The sequence below is a fragment of the Ruditapes philippinarum genome, unplaced genomic scaffold, assembly GCF_026571515.1.
Source record: "Ruditapes philippinarum isolate M1 unplaced genomic scaffold, ASM2657151v2 ctg11358_1_1_1_1, whole genome shotgun sequence".
NCBI lineage: Eukaryota > Metazoa > Mollusca > Bivalvia > Venerida > Veneridae > Ruditapes > Ruditapes philippinarum.
This window is the reverse complement of record NW_026859999.1, coordinates 1-16,527: the sequence shown is the minus strand read 5'-3', so window position 1 is coordinate 16,527 and position 16,527 is coordinate 1. Positions and strand designations below refer to the sequence as shown.

Below are 16,527 nucleotides of genomic sequence, written 5' to 3'. Positions count from 1 at the left end.
CTCTTCACAAAGGAGGTACTGATTCACCGGAAATTGACATGTCAAAATGAAAGTAAAACTTTTTTCATGGTAAAACAATCAACTTAAATATGTAAGAAAAGACTAAGGCAGTATGTTAATATGCGAAGGGTGTAGTACTGTAGAACTTTAAACCTACCGACTTTTGGTCAAGACGTTATCTTTAAGTATACGATAATAGAATATTTTTATTCCCAATACCTGAACAGCTGAATAATGGGACTTTTCAGGCCATTGTATTTATCCTGAGATACATAATATAACTAAAACTTGATTATGATCAGCTAACACAATTAACATAATATTTGTAATAATCAGGACTTAAGCAACTGGGCGATATGTGATACTTAGTTGCTTAAATTTTGTTAAATGTCAAAGGCTCAAAAGGAAAACATCAACATCTCAGTGTGTATACTTCTTTACTTACCACATATTCAGATCTTTAGTTTAATTTGCGTGTCTCCCAATGCCTGTCAATAAATTTAATCATTATCTCCGGGTGATACTTGAATTAACACAGCTACTGCCAATATGGACTGCAATTAACACATTTCATTTTATTTTTATCAGTTTATGTGACATGATATAAAAATTGTAACTCCATTGTTAAACACTTCACCAACCATAACATCCTTTACCACCTCCAATGTGGTTTAAGGGAAAAAAGGTCATGTGGTACGCAACTTGTTATGTTGGATAATGACCTGGTCACCTCAGTATACTACTGTATAGTAGATCTGATTCTTTTAGATTTCAGTTAGGCTTTCGACTAGGTCAGCCATGAGAAAGTACTGCTGAAAATACATGACTATGCAATCAGAGGTCAAACTTTAAAATAGGTCTAGATAACAGACTGCAGTCTGTTTTGCTGAATGGCAGCTCCTCTAACTCCATCCCAGTATCCTCAGGTGTCCTCCAAGGCTCCGTTCTAGGACCCCTCCTGTTTCTCGCCTATATAAATGACATCCTACAAAACATAAATTCCCAGGTCCGCTTGTTGCAGAAGATATTAATAATTGCTTGCATTGTACATTGCTCTGACGTCTGCAAACCAATCAGTCACCCTCCAAAATGACCTAAATTGGTTAGAAAAGTTGGAGTGGGATATGGAATTTCAACCCTCCAACTTCCAATTGTCAAGTTATCCACATCGCAAAAAGGAAACATCCTATCCCAATACAATACTACCTTCATGGAGTCCAATTAGAATCGGTTACCTCAGCTAAATACCTAGGCATGGATTGATCAGAAAATTTCATGTGGGATGCCCATATTCACAGTCATAGGACATCCAAGAAAGCAAACCAAACCTTAGGATTCCTACGCAGAAACATAAAGTTTAATCCCAGTCCATAAGGTCTATTGCTTACCAGACGTTAGTCAGACCCCAGCTTGAATATGGTTCCCGAAGTTGGTCTCCCCACACCAAAACTGAAATAGATTAAAATCGAAAATGTCCAAAGAAGAGTAGCCCCCGATTGGATTAAGCTTGATTATGGTCAGACCTCTAGTGTCACAGACATACTTCACTCCCTTAACCTTCGAAAACTAGAACTCAGACATAAAGATGCCAGGTTATCCCTTCTCTGTAAGATTCACCATGGTCTGGTTGCTATCCCCATAGAAGAATATTTGACACCCTTTCCTGAACATCATGCCATGGCCATCCCTAATATTATAGGTTATTCACAACAACTTCAGACTATTATAAATTCTCATTCTTTCCTAGGACAGTATACCACTGGGACCACCTATCCCCTGCAGTTTCCCTACCCCAGAGCAGTTCAGTGCCAGAGCTGTTCAGTGCAGCCATAGAGTGCATCAAACATGTCTCACCTTAGTTTTCCAGCCTACTGTTTTTAACATTTTTAAATATTCTTTTATCCTCTTTTAAACAACTCTTTTTAACTTTTTTTTGCGATTTTTGATGCGCAGACTGTATGATGTCTACGTTCCCGCGAGTGGTTTGACATTAACGGAAGATGGATAGAATTTCATTGATCATTATATAAGTGCCCCTGTAAATTCATCGATAGAAACATCACAATTAATTTATCATAATTTACACAACACCTGTGAGTTTAATTAGTTGACATCATGAATCGGTGTAACCATATTTGGCAGTAACTACATGTACACGCAAGGTCACATCGACAGTGTGTAAATTTACTTGCATATAATGAATTAATACACATCAGGAGCACAAATGGCTCAGTGCATCTAGTTTAAAGTCTGCAGCGTCTTTGATGTTCTTTGAAAAGCAGTCGCACAAATACAGATTAACGGTTCATGTAATCAAAACTTTTGAAAAAAAAATATTTTTCAGCAAAGAACATAAAGCACCTTTGGTTGGTAAAGAAAATTAGAATGGAAGGCAAAGATGACTTAACAGATGAAGAAGACAAGTAAGTTAATCTATAAACCTATAGAAAAACATTCATGGACAGAAATGCTTTTAATCTTTTTAAAACTTTCAAATAATAACAGTTGTTAGCTATACCATATACTGTAAAATCATTGATGTTGTCATTTTTAGCTCGACTATACGAAGTATATGGAGAGCTGTCCTACTCGCCCCGGCGTCCGCGTCCAGATTTTAGATTAAAGTTTTGGTGCAGTAAAATATTTTTCACTATAACTTTGTCATTTCTAAAGGTATCAACTTCAAACTTCAAATATATGTTCTTTATCATCAACCACATCTTATGTGACAAGGTTCATAACTCTAGCACCAATATTTTCAGATTTATCTCCCCTTGAACTTAGAATTTTTCTTAAAAAATACTATTTTTTAATGTTATTTCTTTATTTCTTTGGGGATCAACCTCATACTTCAAATATATGTACCTTATCATCATCCCCATCTTATGTGACAAGGTTCATAACTCTAGCACCAATATTTTCAGATTTATCTCCCCTTGAACTTAGAATTTTCCTCAAAAAGTACTATTTCTTACTGTTTCTTCTTTATTTCTTAAGGGATCAACCTCATACTTCAAATATATTTATGTTATCATCATCCCCATCTTATGTGACAAGGTTCATAACTCTAGCACCAATATTTTCAGATTTATCTCCCTTTGAACTTAGAATTTTCCATAAAAAATATTATTTTTTACTGTTACTTATTTATTTCTAAAGGGATCAACTTCATACTTCAAATATATTTACGTTATCATCATCCACATCTTATGTGACAAGGTTCATAACTCTAGCACCAATATTGCAAGAATTATCTCCCCATAAACTTAGATTTATTTACTAGAAAAATGTTATTTTTTATTATAACTTTTTTATTTTTAAAGGTATCTACCTCAAACTTCAAATACTTATTCCTTATCATCAATTACATTTTATGTGACAATGTTCATAACTCTTGAAGCAATATTTACACATTTATCTCTCTTTGAACTTAGGATTTTCTTTAAGAAATATAATAACTTCTTTACTTTTTAAGGTATCTACTTCAAATATATATTTCTTATCATTACACAAATGTTGTGTGACAAGGTCCATAACTCTAGCATGACTATTTCTAGAATTATTCCCCTTGATCTTGGAATTTATGTTAACAAATATTATTTTTTTACTATAACTTAATACATAATTATACATAATTGAATTTTCTTTCATAGTTTTGTCCTCCTTACTGCGTCCAGTATTTTATTAGTCGAGCTTGGCTGTCTCCTGTGACAGCTCTTGTTTATTTTGGTTGTAACAGTATATATCCTTATTTTAACCATTAAGATATTCATTAAAACATTTCACATACATGTAAGTCTTAAATTGCATCATATTTTAGATGACTATCCAATACATATAACCCTACAATTCACTATAACTGATTATCACATACCCATGCCACTTTTGCCACTCTTGAGACCCATTACTCTAACATGGATTTTTAATGAGTTACCGGTATGTCACTTTTTGAACATGAACATTTCTGGGTAAGTTAAAATTGTTTTAAGTAACTACCGCCTCTACGATCACTTAAGTTATTCTTGGAAATTTCACATGTCTTCATTTCAGGGTCATAATAGTTTAGATTTATGATTAAGACTCTAGCATAGATTTTCACTGAAATTATCCATGTGAATTAAAACAAAAAAATCCTGTGTGGCTTATTAAGGACTAAAATAAGAAAAGGTCATTGTTTAACTCCACTTTTGAAAACTGGACATAAATCCCTATGTAAAGTATAGGTCTAGGAGTACTGATCTAATAACCAGTGACATGTTGTTATGTTGATGCTTTAGAGATAAGAGCTGAAAATAGATTGTTCTAAATGTAAACAAAGCATAATCTGTTTTTAATGCTTAAAGTAAATAAATTAATTTCAAGACAATATATTACCCTATTATTATCATGCATAGAATAATATTACAAAAACATTTTATATTGATTGTTTTTATAGAAAAACAGGATATGAAATGATTCATATACAATGATAATTCATCTTTTATGCTCTATAATTTATATAAACAACATTATTTATACAACTGTATTTTATTTAATTACAGTGTACTATCTTTATTAGAGTACATGCCAGCAGGAGTGTTATTAGAAATATTTAAATTTCTAGACTGGAATGACATTTGTCAAGTATCCTCCACTTGTACAAAATTCAGAGAAGTTTGCTCCTCAGCAACACTATGGTAGGTAAACTAATCCTGTACACTGCATTGTCACATAGTTATTTAGCCACCCTGAAATTGTAAAATACAACAGAATATAATTATGTTTATAGAATATTGCCTATACATTACATATTGATGAATATGTTACCATTTCACTGCTATTAACAGTCGGCATGTACATTGTATTATGTTTTCATCTTATTCAGCTTTACTTTATTTTTGTTTGAAAAGTAGTAGAATATTCAAAACGATGGTTTTACTGCAAAATATTACAAGGAGATAAATAACAATGGTTGTTAATTGTCCATGTAACTGTTTTAGTAAATATCTAGCTGTTTATACATACATTTGTCTGAGTAGATTTTCTAGTCAATATCTGTGACTCTGAATTACTTACAGTGTACTACAGTGTGGTACAACAATGCTTTAAATGTAAGATCGCTATCATGAGCTTTTGAGTTCAGATTTTTCTCCTCAAGTCTAACATTAAAAGTGCAAATACATCATGTTGTGCTCTTTTCTTTGGAACATCATTTTTACATGTATTTCTTGTTTATTTTTTATTATATTTTAGAAAAAATTATGTGTTGATTTATTTGTAATATTGTTATTTTCTGTGTTCAGGTTAGGTTTACAAGTGTTAGACTTCAGAAACTGTGCTGTTCCAGATGCTGAAAAAATAATACAAATTTTACACAAAACTCCAAATGCAGGTAAAACATTGAATACTATGTTATCAATTGTTAAAGTTTGAATGTTAGTGATGATAATGACTTGCTTATGCCAGAAGTTTAATGACAGTCTAAACTTTGTTTGCCTAAACTCTTAACTGTGGCCTGTTTAAACATTATGTCACTAAACATCTTAAATGAACAGGTCCATCTTTCATGACCATTCATCATTTTTTATAGGAACATTTCAAAATATGTTCTCCACTGGATTGCAAAAACAGAGTAAATCAAACCGAGCCTGCAACATATTTAATTTTGTTGTTTTAGGTGTTCTTGAGGGATTCCATTTTTCTCTATTTTGCACTGGTTATACATGTATCTGTTGCTGCTAACAGGCTAGGCGTTAAATGTTGAAATCTTTCATTTAAATAAACAGAAGACAGTTACAAATTCAAAATACTGCTAGTCCATTCTAAAAAATACCAGGATATACTAATGTTAATTGGAATTTGTATCAATATTATTTTGTTAACTATTGTTTATAAATTCTTGCAGTTCATGTAATTCTTGGAGATATTCTCAGTGAGGATGATTCTGACAACATCAGGATGGCAAATAATATGGGGTATGTTCACATATTTTTATCACTAAAACTAAATAGAGTATATTCAAGTTTTGTCTATAAATACATGATTTATTTTCATCGAGTGGTATGAAAATAAATATTTCATGAGTGGCGGTAGCCACGAGTGAAATAATATTATGGTAATTTTCATGCCACAAGATGAAAATAAATCATGTATTTATAGACAAAACTTGAATTTTCTGTTTATTATATATACATTTTTCTCTTTTTTGACATTAAAATTTGAAAGACTTTCCCTTAAATTTTGTGTACTTGCAGAATTTAAAAGAAAGTAGTCCGGCAAGACACCAGTGAAAATACGGAAAATATGTTTCACTGCAGTGAAAAATAAATTTTTACAGTGAAAATACGGAAAATGAAAATACGCATTTTATTTCATCAATATTTCTCAATATTTCATTTGTAAGTATATAATAAACTGAAATATTACAGTGAGCTTAAGTTTGTTGTTTTTGGGGGTTTTTTGTATCAAACAAAAAACAAAAAAACAACTGAAAAGCCCAACTTAACATTAAAATAAAAAACAAAACGACACAGCCTAGATAATGTTTGTCACTGCTAAGTTAACAAATTTGTACATAAAAAAATGTCCTGAAATTTAAAAAAAATAAATTTATATTGTGAATGGTATACATGGAGTGATGTTAAATGAAATATGTATAATTAATAATATATATTAAAGTGGCGGCATGGCCGAGTGGTTAACGCTTCGGACTAGTAATCTTATGATCGCTAGCCGCATGGGTTCAAACCCTGACAGGGGCAAGTCGTTGTTTCCTTGAGCAAGAAACTTTACACTCATTGCTCAGTACTGGTTGGTTCCAGGAACGGATTCGAAAGTGTGTTTATAACCTAATAGCTTCCTACACAATCGAACTAAAATAAATTCTGTATAAACCAAATAATATATATGTACATTGAGTAATTTGCTGTGTGTGATATATTGTGAGGGATATTAATCAGTGATTAACAGAGAGTGATATAGCATGATTGATATACAAAATGTGATATACACCATTCAGTGAATGATATACTGTGAGCAATACATAACAGGTGATACGGATAATTTCATACAAATAAAATACAGTGTTCATAAAATTAGTCATCGTCTGAACCCTTCTTCTTCTAGTTTATGCTTAATGAGGGTCCATCCGCCTTTCGGGCACAAAATGCAGCTTGCGCTGTCGAGTACGGACCCCGGACATGTCACCAGTCATGTCCTTAAAGAGTTAATTTTGAAGCACAAAATGGTGATAATTTACCTCCATGCAATTTCCACGGAGTATTAGCCAAAGATATGAATTTTGAGCCAAAAGTAGGTCACTGTACGGCGGTCAATGAGAACCTAAATGTACAGTAACCTGTGACAATAGGAAAGGTGTTTAGCCCTGAGAAGGGCTGTTGGTGCCAGCTATAGGCCTGCCTTACAAGCCGTCTATCTGTACTAGGGGCTCACGCACCCTAGTACACCATCCTCGTCGTCTCAGCCTACTTTGTAGGGCCACTCCCCTCGGCCTTAGTCAGGACACCGGCAGCTAACTTAACGAAGCAGCCGCCTTAAATGATTATAACTCGAACTTCCATCATCTGCCGATGCCCTGTGCCTTCTCAGCGACGTGCACGCTCCGAGGGGATGTGAGAAGTCGTCTGAACCCATTTTACATACTACATTTAATACATGTATACGGTAAATAGCCTGGGTTACCAAGGATGAAAATTAGTAGAATATATTTATGTTCCGAAGAAATGAAGCATATTATGACATATTTGTGTAATGTATATATATATTAGTGATGGGGACATGGCTATAGAGGAAGAGATGATAGATGAGGAAGAAGAAGCTGATGAATCAACACGAGACAACCTCACAGTGTCCGACAGATTCATGCTGGATGTGTTAAAATGTTGTACAAGAATATCACATCTAGAGTTACATATGCACAAAATAACTGACATGTCTGGTACTGTGATATTTTAGTTCAATTCCTTGTTACATTGAATATTTTTATCTTTAATTCCTGATATAAGGTACAATGACTATATTTATGAATAAGATCACTCCTTTAAAGATATGAAAAGTTTTCCTACATAAGGTTTTTATGCAGTAACATAATGTTGACCTTATATTCTTTTGTTACCCAAATTTGAATGAATTTACTTCAATTTCTTATCATCTACCTATGATCAGGCTTATAAATCTGGAACTTACATTGTAAGATTTTATGTACAATATTTGAGTGTTTGAATTTTTCCTTATATAAGTAAAGGAATATATTACCTAGTATACACTGTTATCTATTATTTCAGTGAATGCAATATGTGCCAAATGTACATGTCTACAAACACTGGAGATACATGACAATAATTACATACAGCCTGGTTCTATCAATGAACTGGTCTCTTTGCAGTCACGTCTCACACAACTTGTTATAGACAGGTAATTCTATGTTACTGATATCACTTGTATTGTATATATAAGAGCATTTCAATTAGATACAGTACTATAATATTGCAATTCTCTCAAGGAGCAGTTATATTCTGTAACCAATTTATTGTAAAAGAAAAGAAAAAACAATATAAAAAAAATCAAAATTGTACACACTTGAAATATAACTGTAATTCGTTTCTTTTTTGTGTGTGCATAATTTGGAGTTATTGCTCCTCGTATTTTTCATGTAGTTATTGCTTTTTGTAATTTTTATATGCATGCAATTCTAACTTTTCTCTAGAAATTATTTAAAGTTAGTATCATGAGTCAAGAACTTTGTGTAACTGTACATTGAAGTTTTTATTTTATGATCTTAATTGTGATTCCATGAAAACTTTAATTAGTTGATACATGATGATGTATTTCTCTCAATCAGCATGACCAAGTAAATCAGAGCTGATGTTTAAATTATGTTTATTCCTAGCCTAAGTTTGATTAATTGAGCATAAACATTCTTTCATTTTACTTGTATCCAGACATCGTAATTCTTATATTAACATGCTTCAAATGAATGACCAAATGACATTTGTGAATTACTAATACCGGTATCTTGTGTCATTATATCTCAAAAGGCTGTCTTTTAGCTTGACAATGTTCTTTTATGTGTGCTTTGTATCATAATATTCTCTCATGTACATAATACAAATGTACCAAGAAGCAACTAATTTTTAGCTCCCCTGTTACAAAGTTACAGGATGAGCTTTTGTGATCGCTTTTCGTCCGGCGTCCGTCCGGCGTCCGTTAACTTTTACTTTAAATGACATCTCCTCATAAACCACTAAGCCAATTTCATCCAAACTTCAACAAGGAATGTTCCTTTGGTGGTCACCTTTGAAAATTGTTCAAAGAATTTAATTCCATGCAGAACTGGTTGCCATGGCAACCAAAAGAAAAAACTTTAAATATCTTCTTCTAAAAAACCCAAAATATCTTCTTCTAAAAAACCCAAAGAGCAAGAGCTTAGATATTTGGTATGAAACATCTTCTAGTGAGTGTCTACCAAGTTTGTTCAAATAAAAGCCCTGGGGTCAAAATTGGCCCAGCCCCAGGGGGGTCATTGATTTTCCCTATATGCATATAGTAAAAACTTAAAAAATCTTCTTTTAAAGAATCCAAAGAGCTAGAGCTAAGATATTTAGCATGAAACATCTTTTAATGGGTGTTTACCAAGTTTGTTCAAATAATAGCCCTGGGATCAAAATTGGCCCCGGCCCAGGGGGTCATTGATTTCCCTATATGCATATAGTAAAAACTTAAAAAATCTTCTTTTAAAGAACCCAAAGAGCTAGAGCTAAGGTATTTAGCATTAAACATGTTCTAATGGATGTCTACCAAGTTTGTTCAAATAAGAGCCCTGGGGTCAAAATTGGCCCCGCCCCAGGGGTCATTGATTTTCCTTATATGTGTATAGCAAACACTTAAAAAATCTTCTTTGAAAAAAACCAAATAGCTAGAGTTTAGATACTAAACATGAAACATCTTCTAGTGAGTGTCTACCAAGTTTGTACAAATAAAAGCCCCGGGGTCAAAATTGGCCCGCCCGGGGGTCATTCATTTTCCTTATATGTGTATAACAAAAACTTAAAAAAAATCTTCTTTGAAAAATCTCAAATAGCTAGAGTTTAGATATTAAGCACGAAGCATCTTCTAGTGAGTGTCTACAAAGTTTGTTCAAATAAAAGCCCTGGGGTCAAAATTGGCCCCGCCCCGGGGGACATTGATTTTCCTTATATGTGTATAGCAAAAACTTAAAAAAATCTTCTTTGAAAAAAGCTGAATAGCTAGAGTTTAGATATTAAGCATGAAACATTTTCTAGTAAGTGTCTACAAAGAATGTTTAAATAAAAGCCCTGGGGTGAAAACTGGCCCTGCCCCAGGTGTGTCATTGTTTTTAACTATATGTGTAAAGAAAAAACTTGACCAGCTAGACCTTAGATGTTTAGCATGAAACATCTTGTAATAGGTGTCTACCAAGTTTGTTCAAATAAAAGCCCTGGGGTTTAAACTGGTCCCGCTTCGGGGGGCATAATACAGGTGAGCGACTTCAGGGCCATCATGGCCCTCTTGTTCATTCAACTAGGGATATCAGTTGAACAAATTTGCTTGTAATGTAGTGTGTATATTTTATTTAGTTGTGAAGAGTTAGAGTTTCTGGAATTACAGCATTCAGATCCCAGCCAACTTCTCAGTCTTACAAATGTGAGGTATGGTTGTTTTATATTCCTAATATGAGCCACATCATGACAAAACCAACATAGTGCATTTGCGACCAGCATGGATCCAGACCAGTCTGCACATTCGCGCAGTCTTATCAGGATCCATGCTGTTCGCTTACCAACCCTATTACAAGTAGAGAAACTGATAGCGAACACCATGGATCCTGATCAGACTGCGCAGATGCGCAGGCTGGTCTGGATCCATGCTGGTTGCAAACGCACTATGTTGGTTTTGTCATGACACGGCTCATATGTATTTATTTCATAGAAACTTTTTGTTCCTGGAATCTCTATGCTAGCATATTGTTAGCTCCATTTTTTGAAGAAGAAAGTGGAGCTTTTGTCATGATCCTCTCGTCCCCGTTGGTTAACCTTTTCGTTAAAATTCATTTTTTCAGAAACTATAAAAGCTTTTCACTTTATACTTGGTAAACATATTTATTGTCATAAAAGGACACCATTTCAAAGGACAGGCCTTGTTTTTTTGTGTGTGTGTTTTTTTTTTGTCTTTGTTCTTCGAAGAAGACCATAGGATGCTTTAAAAAGATAGCAGTTTCATATATTTGTTTGAAAATTGATAAATATATAAAGTTTTTATTCTTTGTATATGTTTGTTATTGTATATATAACTGAAGTTACATTGTATGTTTTATTGACTTTACTTCCGTAAAGTCTTATTACAAAAAAAAATGTACAGCATATTTGATGCTTTGCATTAAACTAAGTTTGTTATAGTTTCATCATTTGTTGTATATCGTCTTTCAGTTTGTTAGGGCAAAAGGTTGTTATTAGCAACATACAGATCTTGGTTCAATCTTGTCCTTACCTTACCCATCTAGATCTCACTGCCAGTCAATATCTCAACAGTTTCTCCTTTGATGTTAATCAGGTATCTATTATAGCATATTACAACAAAAATTATTACTTACTTTGAATTTCAATTTTATATCATTAGTTATAAAATTGTTCAGGTTATATTGCAAACAATCATTTATATATGGTCATATTCCTGTCAGGAATATTTTTCAACAAATTTATAATACAGCAAATTTCCTTTTTTTTTCAGACAGAATTCCTCAAATGTGCCTCAGTTCAAATGTCCATAACTCAATGCTTCATTCCTCAGATAACCATAGCTCAACTGTTCACAGCTTTAGCATTTATAGCTGAAATGTTTATAGCACAAATACTCAAATCTCAATTGCTGCTTACTGTTTATTGCTGAAATACTTATTCCTCATATATCCATACCTACAAGTATTCATGGCTCAATTTCCATTGCTTCATAGATAAATAGTTCAAATGTTCATGTTTCAAATGGTCATAGCTTAAATGTAGCCCAATGAGGGATATGAAAATTATCTCATCTCATATGTCCCTGTCTTAATGTTCTTAGCACAAATGCTTCATATGATGAAGCTCATGTTATCATAGTTTAAATGTTCAGAGACCATACGCTTGTAGCACAGGTGGTCAAAGCTGAAAAGTCAAATGTTTTTGCCTTGTTTGTTATGTTAATAGTATATAAATAACACATGGGTTTGTGGGTAACAGTAAAAATATCATCCCGAGGAAAATACTGTTACCCGAGGCGTAGCCGAGGGTAACAGTATTTATACGAGGGATGATATTTTTACTGTTACCCAAAAAACCCATGTGTTATTTATTTTATTACCCCGAACAAAAACTGTGATGATCTAAATTTGTCAACTAAATCTAACTGTAACAAAAATAAGCCAAGAGAAGCAGTAACTAAACTGTCCTTACCTTGCAAGTTTTAAGTGCACTGTAGGCCTACTTGAGAAGCTGTTTTTCTTTTATTCTTTAGGCAAGTGATGATATCTACCAGTCATAAACATAAAATAAGCTGTGTTTCATTCAGAAAACAAAACAACCCATTTATAAGGTTTTGATCTGTGAAATCTGATCCTTCTGCATCCAGAATATTCTTCGCATGGTTTTTGACAAAGTGCATTTAGAAAATAACGATGATATCCTACAGATGTCTGTCCACCAACTCTATCTGTAACGTTTCACTGGTTAAAATTGTTAAATTATCCTTTGTTGCATGCTTTAATTGTCTGCATGTTCCAGTTTGACACAAAATTATTTACATTACAATTACTTCCGTTGAAAACGGATGTTTCCTGTTGACTATTCAACAAAAAGATATTTAATACGCGAAAGGGACTCTAGGGTGCAAAGAACTAAATTTTATCTGTGTAATAGTTACTTCGGCGATGCCCTATCGTCGAAAATAAGAATGAATCGAGAAAAAAATGGCGGCTATTTTATTTCATTTTATTTAGAAAATAAACCACGTGACCAGATTTTATACTGTTAAAAAATACTGTTACCTATGTAACAGTACAAAATTCGTAGTCACGTGGTACACTTGCATTAACAGTAAGAATAACTCCCAGAGGCCTATGGGAAATTAACATTACGAAAAAAGTGAGGGGTAATAATAAAAATTAAAGGTCAAGAAGAGCCTAAGGGATCTACTTTTTGTTAGTTTAGTAAGTTACCTATTTTGATGTTTCCATTTTCTTATACAGGGGCAAAGAAGTGCGTTAGATAGTCTACAGGTTGTAATACTCAAATTCTGCAAAGGTATTTAATATAGAAATTTAATATTTTATTATGTTTAGCTTTAATTTAACTGAATGAAAGGTAAATTGTTGTGCTTCTCTTTAGCTAAATAATATTTCATTAACACTAAAGTTTATTGTTGATTGTTATACAAAATTGTTTCCATATTAAGTAAAAATTGACTGTTCTAATATAAGTGGTACTAAACAATTATTACAATCATTGCCCTGTTTGTAGACTTGCAGTTGGTCAGTCTTCCATATTGTCCAAATCTTCAACAACTTGACACCTCTCATTGTGTTAGCTTGAATGAAATTACAGCAACAACTCCTAAATGTAAGTAACAGTATTTTATTACACTTTTTATACACCCGTTTGGAAAACAGGTCGTATTATAGTTTCCTCCTTTGCAGGCAGCGTCCAAATTTTGAAACTTCATACAAATGTTCACCACTATGAGAAACAGTGTCATGTGCATAAACTAGTCTCTCGGTCAGAGGTCAAGGCCACACTTAAAGGTTATTGAAAAATGCTTGTCCGGAGCAAACTTCTACATGCATAGAGGATTTTAAATATAACTTGGCCCAACTGTTTACCATTGTGAGGCAGAATGTCGGATGCAAAATTTAGGTCCCTGCAGCCAAGGTAAAGGTCACACATAGGGGTCAAAGTTCAGATAAAAATATGAAAATGTGTATTCAGACCATTTAGTAATCATTTATTGAAGGATTGAAACCCAAATGGTCCTTATCATAATAAATGGCGTGAAACATGTAATTTAGGTATATATTTGCAAGGTCAAGGTCACTAAAGATGCTAAAATATACAAATTTTTATCGAGATCATATCTCCTCCAGGCATGGTGGGATTCTTATGAAACTTCATAGAAATGTTCACCACTATGAGAAGCAGTGTCACATGCATGAACCAGGTCTCTAGGTTAAAGGTTAAGGTCACACTTAGAGGTCATTGAAAAATGCTTGTTCAGAGCCAAACTTCTACATTCATCAGGGGATTTTAATGTAACTTGGCACAAATGTTCACCATTGTGAGGCTTATTGCAAACATAATTCAGGTCCCTGCTACCAAAGTTAAGGTCACATAGAGAGGTCAAAGTTTATGTACAGGGACCATTTAGTCATTATATTTCCTGGATATTGCCAACTGCATATCTCCTTTATGCATATCTACATGTAAAATGCCAACATCTCTGTCAAAAGCTTTTGTGATGGGCGTATTTTGTGACAATGTTGCCCTTGTTTGTTGATATTTTTGCTGAGTCAGCACATACATTTTGTTCTATATATATAGTATATGTTATTTTGGTTTTGGAGTGATATATGTGGATATATTACCTGTTAAGATTTTATATCACCCGAGCCGTTAGGCGAGGGTGATATTTTATCTTGACAGGTAATATATCCACATATATCACTCCAAAACCAAAATAATAATTTTATTACCCTTCCCCTGCCGAGTTTAGACGATTTTTTAAAAAATCATTGCTGTTTCAAATGAAACGTCGAAATAAGATTCCCTTTAGGATACCTCTTCGTCACAACATGACGTCACATAAATACATGACGTGTTTTTCCCGTACCTTACGAAAGTAAACAATAGAAAAGGAGTAGTCTGTTGAACGCACTTTTTTGTAATTAATATCAAGCTTTCACAAGGTCATATTTGTTTTCGATACTGATGGTTATATGTATCATTACTCAACTTTGGTAAATATTTATCATTTGACAGTTAAAAAGTGCTTTTAAATCGGAATTTACACCGCGTAAAATCGAACCGTACGCGCATCACCTCAGCGCATATTGTTTACAACGTTGGGTACCAAATGGGGAAATTTAGTGTGTATATTACCCGTCTGGCTCGGTTATATCAATTTCTTTCGGGTGATCAATATCCAATCAAAAAGGCGGAAAAAAATCTGGAAGGGTAATAAATAGTTATATGTAGCACTTACAAGATAAAAAAGTTTATGTTTATTATTATTATGCATTTAAAATTATGGTTTAACTTACTAGTATATTGAAGTTAATGTTAATGTAATACATTGATCAAGTTCTTGTATAAAACCTGTATATAAACTTTTGAAGAGCATCAACATATCGGTTTATTATTATATATACAGATTGTAAAATTAATTTATTACAGTGTGTAAGTTAGATACTGTAGGCTGTGAAGAAATAACTAAGATAGATCTTACAAGCTCTGATCTGTGTGAGTTATGTTGTGAAGGAATGAAACAGCTAGATATTTTACATATTGGATCAGACCAGCTCACCTCACTGAATCTCTCATGTTGCTCAAGGTATGTACATGTAGAATGATTATATTTGAACTTCTGTTGTAAATACATAGGTTCTCACATGAGTTGCCATATAATATATAATTTTAAATGATCTCAAGAAATTATGATTATGTGAACCTCTGGCAAGCTTTATAATATTTTCTTGTCAAGTTTAGTAATATTTTATATAATACGACAATGATTGTGAGATTCTTTTTATCATATGCATACATGCAGTTAAATTAATAAAAATGAAGTTGTTTTGGCATTATAAAGGAAGTTATACCACATTTAGCATGACAGTTATATGAGCCGCGCCATGACAAAACCAACATAGTGAGTTTGTCAGATTTGTCTATTTGGTCTATCATTTTCTTTACTTGTAATAGGGTTTGTAAGCGAGCAGCATGGATCCTGATCAGACTGTGCGGATGCGCAGGCTGGTCTGGATCCATGCTGGTCGCAAACAAACTTTGTTGATTTAGTCATGGCGTGGCACATATTATTATATATATTCACACTGTGTCACATTATGTGTATGTTGCTTTTAATGTGCAAGTTGATACAAGGAATATGCTTGTTTGTATACTGAATTAAATGAAAGTTATTGTTAATTGGATAAAAAATTGATTGCAACACAAAGAGTTTAACAATATACATTGTATAATGTTTTAATTGGTAATTTGTTTATTTCAAATTTCAGACTTTCAGCCAACAACTTACTTGGTGCAGTTACAAACAAATCTTTATTGTTGTCCCTTAATATTTGTGGCTGTAAAAATATCAGCCCAGATGATGTCAACTCTATTATATTACCGCAGGTAATATTTTCCTCTTAGATCCTTATCAAATGAATAAGTGAGAGGGAATATAATTGATTTGTTTCAGTTTTGTTTTATGCTTTAAATTGCTGGCCAGTCACAAAGATTTTCTCATTTTAAACTTAATTGTCAAAAA

At 33.1% G+C, this 16,527-nt stretch overlaps 1 protein-coding gene across 1 annotated transcript; it reads left to right on the top strand.

The window, feature by feature from the left end:
• Nucleotides 1–14: 14 nt before the first annotated feature.
• Nucleotides 15–16,391, top strand: LOC132758586 (uncharacterized; the record flags this gene model as incomplete). Its single annotated transcript, XM_060750274.1, has 13 exons — nt 15–52; nt 2,345–2,423; nt 4,542–4,676; nt 5,283–5,371; nt 5,885–5,954; nt 7,767–7,936; nt 8,283–8,412; nt 10,596–10,667; nt 11,445–11,568; nt 13,238–13,292; nt 13,509–13,607; nt 15,435–15,591; nt 16,274–16,391. Coding segments are annotated over exons 2-13 (1,257 nt in total), but the record flags the coding sequence as incomplete, so codon positions are not given.
• Nucleotides 16,392–16,527: the final 136 nt, after the last annotated feature.